The sequence below is a fragment of the Camellia sinensis genome, chromosome 15 (assembly GCF_055761805.1).
Source record: "Camellia sinensis isolate YWXY chromosome 15, ASM5576180v1, whole genome shotgun sequence".
Taxonomy (NCBI): domain Eukaryota; kingdom Viridiplantae; phylum Streptophyta; class Magnoliopsida; order Ericales; family Theaceae; genus Camellia; species Camellia sinensis.
Genome location: NC_138975.1, coordinates 123,032,035 through 123,042,585, shown reverse-complemented (window position 1 = coordinate 123,042,585; position 10,551 = coordinate 123,032,035). Strand labels below are relative to the sequence as shown.

The following is a 10,551-nucleotide window of genomic DNA, read 5'->3' as shown; positions in this document are numbered from 1 at the left end:
GAAATGACAAAAAAATGATTTATATTGTCTTAAGTGGAGCTATAGCATAATGAGTGGTGTCGCAAAAGAAAACAAAAGAAGTTATTCCTACCCCCACTTTATTATAAATATATTTTAAAATTTTTCTCGAGTATATAAAATTATACATGACATGATTCTTAATGAGTATTAGAATATGGATTTCAGAGTGTATTTATACAAAAGTGTAATAAACGGCAAAATTGTCATTCTTTGCTTGATTTTGTTGAAGCGATAGTCTTCGGAGGAAGGAGGGTGTGAAAATTTGTTCTGAAAGAACAAGGAAACATTTTTGCTTTGTTTTCAATTTTTTTGAACACTTTGGAATAGATTCCACGTTTTTGAAAACGAACAAATGTATGAGGCCCAAGTGCATCTGAAAAACTGGACAAAATGAACCTTTGAAACTGAAATTGTTCGACAGATTGAATTGGGTCCCATCAATCAAGAAAAAGGGCTTTCTTTGGGGTGTACTATGTAAGATTACATCTTCTTTTTACATTCTGTATGTTTTTTTATAAAAAATTAAAAAGTATACTTATTTACATTGGCAGAGGGACTTAGGGATCGCCCGGGGGGGGGGGTCACGTGCACTCCCTGAATTTTGAATTTTTTTTCAAATATAAAGAAAATATTTTAAATAAAAATATTATAAAAATATTATTTGAGTGAAATGTCAAATGACATTTTAAAAATTATGAGAATAATAATAGTTGTTTTGATTGAAAATGAAGTGACTACTATAAATCATATTATCTATGAAAATGTTAAGAAAAATTTTGAATGCAACAGTGATGTCATTATTATTAACATGCAAGTATAAGTAATCTCAGTATAAAGATATGAAATTTATTGAATTGTTAGTTACATTTGACATGTGATGTGAGGTTCACTCTCTATATATTTATTTACTGTTAGTTGGTAATATCACATACTAATGATGACGTGGTATTACTATTATATTGAATTTTTAATCAAATTTTGTATAAAAAAATAATTTATTAAATAATTTAGGGTAAATTACAAATACACCTCATGAGGTTTGCTTAAAATACAAATTGCTCCATGTGGTTTGAAAAATTACAAATACTTTCTTGTTAGTATTTTTTATTTAACAAAATTAACTAAAAAAATAAAATTCATAATATCTCTTCTATATAATAATAAAATTACCTGAATTATTAATTGAAACGTATTTTTAATATCATTAAAAACTGTTAATTGATTTGATAATTCATTAATAAAATGGGCGATTTGTTATAAAATTAGAAACCTCAGGGGGTGGAATGTAATTTCCAAAATCATAAGGGGTGATTTTTACTTTAATCAAACCTCAGAGAGTATATTTGTAATTTATCCTATAATTTATTTTAAGACTTATATCCATATTTTTTTATATTGTCCATGTTACACTAGCTATAATTTTTTTTTGATATTTCTCGAAATTAATAATAAAAATTTACGTGAAATATTTATGTAAAAATTTTCAATATTATAATTAGTAAATACCTCTTAATTTAATTTTTTAACTCCGTCACCGTTTATTTAGATTTTTTCAAATAAGCTAGACAAAGAGAACACAATGGCATGACAAGTCAAACAATGGAGTCATGCCTTTGAAAAACATAGAAAGCACGCTATCATGCCACTATACTTAGTGTCTGTTTCTATAAATTTTTTTTTTTTTGGTCTGTGTTGGACATTTCAAAAAAATAAAAATGATTAGAGTGCTTGATTGAGGATAATTCATATTTTGTTAGATTTCAAAAGAGAAATTCTCAAAAAACAATAAAGTATAAATCACATGGTCCCTTCTCTCTTGTTCTAAATCGGCCTATCTTCTCAAACCTCTAATTATGTGGTAAAGAGGAAACCTAGAACAGATGCGTAAGGAAAAAGGGACAAATGATTCTCACTCAGCTACAAATCTATATCATTATTACAGAGAGGAAATTTAAAACAGAGGGACGAGGTAGAAGAGTACAAGCCATTCTTAAAATAAAATTAAAAATATATATATATATAAAAGAATTTGGAAGGCATGACTACTTTTCATTAAGCCCTCACAATGAACTGGGCTATAATGGGCCTGAAAGCATAAACAAAAAGAAATAAAAAGAAATTAAAGAGAAACGCTGACGAAATGGGAGTAGTCGTTGTAGTATAGTGGTGAGTATTCCCGCCTGTCACGCGGGTGACCCGGGTTCGATCCCCGGCAACGGCGTTTTTACTTGTCCCTCTTTTTTTTTTTTTTGTATGGTAGGGGGGCTTGTTTTCTTTTTCTCTCATCTTTTTTGTTTTTTTGGGGCTTGTTTTCTTTTCTTACCTCAGGCCTCCTTTTGGAAGATTCTTTCCCATTCATTCTATTTTTTTGTGAATTTTTCATAAAAAATAAAAAAAAAATCATTTTTAAACATATCAATTTTTTTTTTTAACTTTATATTTTAATCCAAAAATCACTTTGCATATACAAGCTCTTTGTTGTCAAAAAATTATTCTCTAATATTTAATCCACATAATACAAGTCAATGATTTCACATTATAAAAATTGATGATTAAATATTAGATATAACAATAATATTTTACTTTAAAAATCATCAAGGTACACATCTCAATTTGAAAATTATTTTAGGGGTTTATGTTTTTCTCAAATTCAAATATAAACTCGAGAAAACTAGAGTTGAGGGGCCCGTGGTGGGTCCGAGTACATGTCTCATTTCAAAGATTTAAACTTTTCATTCTGTAGAATACTCAGTGTATATTATTTATAAAAAAATTAAGTCGATTTAATAATCGTAACATTTTTTATTTTATCACTTTTGTCTTCGAAAAAATGAACGACAAGTATGTTATTGAAAAATAGTATAGTGTTTGTCTCCAAAAATAATAAAAGGTATATATTGTCCATTAAAAAAAAAAAAACTGATAAAATGAAATGTTACAATTATCAGATCGATTTAATTTTTTCATAGATGATATATACTGAACACCTTACAAAATGAACAATTTAAATTAACGCAATAAAACTCATAATAAGTCCTACAAACCCTTTAAATTTTTTGATCTTCAAATTTAAACTAACCTATTTTAAAAGAAACCTTAACATTCAAATTTTTGCTAGTCTCAAAAGTGAGAACATCTCCAATGGTCCAAGTCAAAATGGCTTTGCCAAAGCAATATTTTGACTTCTTACAGCCAAAAAAGTCAATTTTTGACCACACCACTCCAATGGAGACTTGCCATTTTAAATCATTTGCTAAATTCAACTATTTTGTGTTAAAATCATAAAAATTGAGATAATTTCAACCCAACCTAATCGGATTCAACTTTTGGCAGCAAGGTGGCTTTGATAGTTTTTGTAGGTAGAGCAATGGTACATCGCTAGAACACTAACTTTTATGAAGCCAAGTCATTTTTTTGACTTTAGTATAAGCAATGACACAATTATTGGAAATGCTCTGAGGGTGTTCACTCTTTGGCTTCACATAGTTTGAAATTCAAATATGGAGAGCTAATCAAAAAGACAAACAAAATATTCTCAAAAAACAAAAAAAAGTTAACAAAAGTTAACACCATTAATCATTGGAAAAGGCATGTTTGGTACAATTTTGTCAACGACTGAAAATTAACAATAAAAGTTAACATCCTTTTCTAACTTTTAAGTTAGACCAAACAAATCCCAAATTTTTTTTTTTTTTTTTTTTTTTGTGTTAAAGTTTGCGTTCCTGTCTCTCATGAATGAATCAACCGGGTTATGAACATCTTACGATAAGCAGCTCTACAAGTGATACCAAACAGCATAAAAAACGAACAAAAAAACAAAAGCAAGCAATGCTAGATCTAATTAAATAGAAGGAAAATGCTAACCCGCCACAATGTGTCATGGTTTGTTCTATAATCATAAAAAAAAAAACGACGAAAGGTGCAAAATAACTTCCAACCTCCAATCTGCAAAAATAAATACTCTAAATGATTTTAGCCGAAGCTTGGATCATAACTCAGTTCAAGATGCATGCCTAGCTCGACAAAAAAAAGATAATAAAACTACAAATCGGATTTTTCTATTTCCCAGATCCGTTGAGAAGTTCAACAGAGTCCGCTCCAGACGGGTTGAGTTCATCCCAAGCTTCAATCCATGTCACCATGGCATCGGCTAGCTTAAGGAAGTACTCATCCACCTTTCCGAGCTTTGCCTTGACTTGCTTGGAGATTTCGATGTAGCATTTCTGCACAGTGGTGCAGTCTTTGGAAAGAGCAACAGATTGGAAAAACGGGATTAGCTCTTCTTGCCAATAGATACCTTTGTATTCCTTCTTGAGGTTGACAAATGGGTTGCTCGCCTTGCTGTGCCAGATATAGGGCAGACCCGTCTTCACTCCCAATCCTAAGTGATCGCATATCACCTATATACCACCAACAATCAAAAGCTATGAGCAGTTTTGTGATGATGAGAGAAAATGGGAAAGGTTGGAATGGTAATGCAGCTATCAAGATCATTAACAATAAACATCAGGTGGACGAATGGAACTACCAGGATTGTTGTCAATTCACGAATCGATTCATAATTCACTTTATTTAACATAATATACATCATACATGTATATACATAGTGTTTAAAATAAAATAAATATCAATATAACTAAATTGCATATATATATATATCATTATACATCAATATAATCAGTTGATCCTTTTTGTTTTGTGAAAACGACGCCGTTTTGAATCACTTGAATCATAGTGCATCACAGTGAATGGCAATTGAATCTTAAGAATCATAAGATTCGCACAATTTAAGATTAAACTGCACGAATCAAATCGTTTTGCTCGAAACTCGTATTGAATTGTATGAATGAATCATGAATGGTAAGATTCTAACAACCATCACTCCTAGAAGCAAAAGAGGCAAACAACATGAAGTAAACAATACCTTCATACACCAGCCAGCCCACATGTCATCGTAGCGTCCAATAGGTTGGCCATCACCCATGAGTCCGAAGTACATTGCAGGGCCAATCAATTCACGATTAAATGCTAGATTCATACCACACATGGGAAAGAGGGTACCCTTTGGAATTGTCATAACTGCATCTACGTACCTGACAAAGATGGCATGGGATTAATATTTCTGTTAAAGATGCATCAAGGAAACTCTAGTGCACAAATGATAAGTTCGTACCTAGTGTTCCTCTCTCGAGGCTTGACAAGCTGGGTGGGTGCATCATAATCAGGGATGTTAAGCCAGAGACCGTGAGAAACTGCGGTAGGGACACCCTCACGGAGACTGAACGGGTATCCACGGACAAAATCAGCGCCCTCACGATATGGATCATAGAGGGTGTTGAAGAAAAATGGAGTTGATGGGGCAAGAAGGTTCTTGATATGCTGCTCGAGTGCATTGATGTCATTGCCAGAGGGATTTTTAGCAACCTGTTGAAAAAATGCTTACCATTAGAGCCACATAAAATGATCTCCCAATTCAATTGTATGAGAATCAATTCAAATTTAAAATGGCAAAGCCAATAAAGCACCTCTATATCTTGATCAAAAGAATCAATAACAAATTCAACCCAAGTAACATGAAGGATAAAAAATTTAAAAAGGCATCCCGATGTAAATATATAATCAAAATACTGAAAATGTTTGAGCATGAAATAATCTCTAAGTCCCAACCACACTATCAGTATGAAAAATACAACAAATCTTGCTAAGATTTGGAGCTAATACACAAAAATGAGACACAATACTACTAGGACATGCATGATTGAAGCTAATGATTTTTATTTTGGGGGTAAATTACACTCACAACCACTGAGATTTGAAGAAAATACGATTAGCCATGTACTTTTGACATAATTACAATGACATCTTTTTTAGTAAGGCTAAAGTCACTGAAACTAACGCAAATGGTGAGTATACATGAAATAAACAAAAATAAAATATACATCTTAATAGAAAAAAGATGATAACATTGTTTTTTCATTCATACGCTAACAAATTATTCATGAAAAAAGACGTAATTGTTATGTAAATTAAAACCTCAAGAGAGATCAGTGTAATTATGTTAAAAGTGTGAAGTTAACTGTATTTTTTCCAAAGCACAGGAGAGGTGAGTGTAATTTACCCTCTTCTTTTTTTTTTTTTTTTTTTTTTTGGGGGGGGGGGGGGGATAAGCGGGAATCGTGTCCTAGGCAGAGTCCTTTGGTCCCACCCTAGGAGCATAACCCGAGGATCAAGCAACAACCCCTAATCGCATGATCCGGACAAATGGGAGGAGCTGACGAGAGTCAACCCTGCACTGGGCATGTAGGGAGCAAACCCAGAACATCTGCTGAATTTCAATTAAATTCAGCTAAGATGAGAGATACCAGGGATCCCTCAATGGCGTTTAGTGTATGCAGAATTGGCTTGAGTAATTGAACAATCTAGATTCATTTACCCAACTTTAAAATGTCAATGTCAGAGAATGATAAATCAGAAGTCATTTTCAAATCTGTCGCATAAACTGTCATGAAATACACTAGCGCAAAATCATAAACTGAACAACATCTAACATCTTCAGATTTTGATATATCTTCTATGCAACAACGAAAATGAAATTTTATAACGGTTGCTACATAGATCACATGTATATGTTTTTTCTTTATTTATTTTCTAAACGACCAAACAGATCAAAATCCAAAAAGTCAATACAGCTCAAACTCCCAAATCAAAAAAAACAAAAGTACCCACAAAATCAAAAAATCCCAAAGTACCCACAGATCAAAATCCAATCTTCAAACCCTAAACCCATCATAATTCAAAAAAATCTCATCAAAACACACCAATAAAAAACCCAGAAATTCACACCCCAAAGCACATCCAGATCCAAAACCCACATCAAAAACAATCTGCGAAAACAAAACAAAGGTAAACAAAAGGCTTCCAAACAGAAGCAGATCCAAATTCTTCAACCCCACAACACCCCCTAAAATACCCAAATCACCGAATCAATCATTCCACCCAAAAACAAAAGGCTAAATCCAAAAAGATGAAAGCACCACCAAATCAAAATCCAATATTTCCCACTAAAACCCTAAACCCATCAAAATTCAAAAAACAATTTCTCAAAACCCAGCAAATATACACCCTAAAACACATCCAAATCCAAAACCCACATCGGAAACAGTCTAAAAAACGAAACGAAACGAAACGAAACCAAAGGGAAATCAAAGGCTTACAAAGCAATCGTCGTCAATGGTGTAGATATACTTCTTCTTGGAGACCATGTAGCCGAAGCATCGGCAAGCAGAGTCCTTGAAGGAAATGCAAGAGGATTTGGGGCCGAGAATTCGGTTAATGTCGTTGCGATTGTGGAGCTCGTAGTCGAAGCCTTCAGGGACTTTGATGACCTTTGTGGGGTCGCCGTCTTGGACGATGATGAGATGGTAGTGTTGAAAGAAAGGCCTCCACATCTCAAGGAAATCTAAGTTCCGAATTGTGGGTATGACTATGTCTAGCTCATCTTTCAGAAGTGGCGTCGGAGATACCGATGTTTCAGTCATTGCGGAGAGAGAGAGAGAGAGAGAAGAGAACTACGAATTTGGGAGAAGGAGAGAGACTAGTGTTTGTTATTTGTATGGCTATTATTAATTTATTTTAATTAAGAAGTTGGTATCACAAAATAAAAATTAATTTTTAATTTATTTAAATTATTTTTGCACAATAAATTATAAATAGAAGTTGTAAATAATGAAAAATTTATCTATAAATCTCATTTTGAGGAATGATAATTCATTTAGTCTCAAGAATTTTTTTATAAACTAATTTGTCTCATTAATTTTGAAAATGTAGATTTAAGGGCGAATTATATTAAGGCCAAGTTTGGGAAGACTAAATAAGTGCACTTTTTGACTTTTTATGAAATATGGGTTGGATTTGGGTTGGGTTTGAAGTGATGTGTTAGAGATGTGATGTGACTTAAATAAGATGATGTGACTTAAATAAGATAGTGATTTTTTGACTTTTTGGATTTTTTTGAGGATGCCAAACTTGGCCTAAGAGTCTTTATAGTTTGAAATTCGTATTATTTTGATCTCCGACTTTTCAATTATGCCACATTTGATCATAAATTTTGAATATTGTTCTAAATAAGAACAGTTGAAACTATCATTACTCAATTTTAAGGGTAAAGTCATTAATTTGATAAAATATAAATTAATTTGACAAAAATAAATGTCAAAAAAATATTTTTGAATTTTTAAAAATTATTTCTACACACTAAAGATAAAATTACGTAAAATTGATAAATCTTTTATACATTTATTTTTTTACCAAATTAATTTTTATTATATGTTTAAATGATGATCATGTAATGGGTGGTTGTTAGGTTTTTAATGTGTAATCGATATATTTAATATATAAAATATTTTTAGTTTTGAATTTTTTGATTTAATGAATTGATTTATTAATAATATCAAAATTGTCATCATATTTGACTTTTGGAAAAATAGAAATTAATTTAATAAAAATAAAACAATCACTCATTACATGATTATCATCAAAACACATAATAAAAATTAATTTGGCAAAAAAATAAATAAATATGTTAAAAAATTATTAATTTTACATAATTTTATCTTTGATAGATATAAATAATTTTTAAAAATTCAAAAATATGTTTTTGATATTTATTTTTGTCAAATTAATTTTTGTTTTATCAAATTTACGATTTTATCCTTGAAATTGAGCAATAGTTTCTTTAATTGTCCTTATTTGGAATAATATTTAAAATTTAGGATCAAATGTTTTACAATTAAAAAGTCAAGGATCAAAGTGACATAAGTCCCAAATTATAGGAACCGTTAGTGTAATTCGTCTTTGTAACAACCCTCATACTGTTTACCGATTACTGACTGATTGATTACCGATAAACACCGATTACCGTTAAACTGAATTGATTATGACTGATAATTGGACTGATTAAAGTACTGAACTGACTGATTGAAATTGGAAACCGAATTGATTGAGTATATGTTAGTTAAATTGCATTTTATCTGTTTGACCGTATGATTATCTGTTCATGCTTATATGTTTAAACTGCTAATTGAAGGCCATATCGGCGGCCGAATTAGAAATTGATTGATGTTTTATGATCCACATAATTAATGTGATTTTATGGTATATTTATCTGAAAACTGATTAGGTATGATTAAATTAGATAAAATAAGCTAATTAAAGAGTTTGTTTTATTTACCATATTGCCACCCTTAGTGGCCCACTCAACATACATGTTTGAGCCTCATTACACCTTGTATCAAAACACATTTCCATCAGCCATTTCTCCTGAGCTTAGCCGACCTTGAGAGGAGAGTTAGAGAGAGAGAGAATTGTTCTTGTTGATTTGGCTTGAATTGCTTGGAATTGAAGTGTAGATTGCTATATTGAACCTCTAGACTTGCATTCGAGGAACCTAGGTATGAATTTCATCTTTTGATTTTGTCTTTAAGTTGATTCATGCATGGTTCATGTTAATTTGTAGAGCTAAGTCATGATTTGGTTCATTAATGGCAGATTGAAGCTCATCTCTTGCATGCATGTTAGTATTGTTGCATTTTGAGGTTGATTACATGGACATTAGTACATGCATGCTCATATTGTTGTTACAGACCATGTTTTCATCTGGTTTTGAAAAGAAATGAGCTCATTTGAGCAAGCTTTAGAGCTTTAATTTGGTTTAAAACTCATCCATGCATGTTTGAATGTTGTTCTTGAAAATGGGTTTGATTATGGTTTTAATTGACTCACCTTGGGCTTTGATTTCTTAAAATTGATCTTTGAAACATGATATTCTATGTGTTTATAAGAGTTTTCCAGAAAATGAGCCCAAGGGGATCGGTTTTGAGTTGTTAACAACTTGGTTTTGAACTTGGAGGTGCAATCTGGGTTTTCCAGATTTTGCACTTCCGCTCGAGCGGAGGAAGTGCCGCTCGAGCGTAGAATTCGAGCATCCAGTATCTCTGCACTGTTTTACCTTACACGCGAGCAGAGGATTGGGCGCTCGAGCGGAGTCAGGTCTCACGCTCGAGCGGGCATCGAGCGGAGATTTCACCCATCCAGTACTTTTACAGTACGCTCGAGCGGGAAAGTTTACGCTCGAGCGTGTACCTTTGTTGCATTACCGCTCGAGCGGGGAAACGTGCGCTCGAGCGGGACTCTGTTTTTCTGAAAATGCTTTTAAATGTGCATCTTTGCATCCTCATCCCGTTCTAGGCATTCTTAGGCCTAGTTTAAGGCATCTTGTTGAGGATATAGATGTAGAACACACCGAGGCATTAGGGATTAAGTTATGAGATTTCCCAACTGTGTAGCTTAGTGTGTTCAACCTGTTAACTGTGTAGGGTTGGCAACTGGGGAGACGCGCTCTAGCATACTGTAGCCCAGAACTCTGTGAGTAACAATTGTGTAAAGATATGTTCAACTGATTATCTTTTGAATACTGAACTAAACTGTTTACTGAACTGGTATTATTTACTGAATGAATGTATGTCCTTTATT

The 10,551-nt window shown here is 32.4% G+C and overlaps 1 protein-coding gene and 1 non-coding gene across 2 annotated transcripts; one reads left to right on the top strand and one right to left on the bottom strand.

Annotated features, from left to right (window-relative positions):
• The first annotated feature begins 2,170 nt into the window (after window positions 1-2,170).
• TRNAD-GUC (transfer RNA aspartic acid (anticodon GUC)) lies at window positions 2,171-2,242 on the top strand. The gene has a single exon. It is a non-coding gene; the product is annotated as a tRNA-Asp (tRNA).
• Window positions 2,243-3,833: 1,591 nt separating this feature from the next.
• On the bottom strand, window positions 3,834-7,650 carry LOC114303371 (putative UDP-arabinopyranose mutase 2). The gene is made up of 4 exons (XM_082909530.1): window positions 7,236-7,650; window positions 5,195-5,445; window positions 4,946-5,114; window positions 3,834-4,421 (listed from the first exon to the last, which is right to left on the bottom strand). The coding sequence occupies exons 1-4, from the start codon at window positions 7,557-7,559 to the stop codon at window positions 4,080-4,082; spliced, it is 1,086 nt and encodes a 361-aa protein (XP_082765656.1). The 5' UTR covers window positions 7,560-7,650; the 3' UTR covers window positions 3,834-4,079.
• Window positions 7,651-10,551: the final 2,901 nt, after the last annotated feature.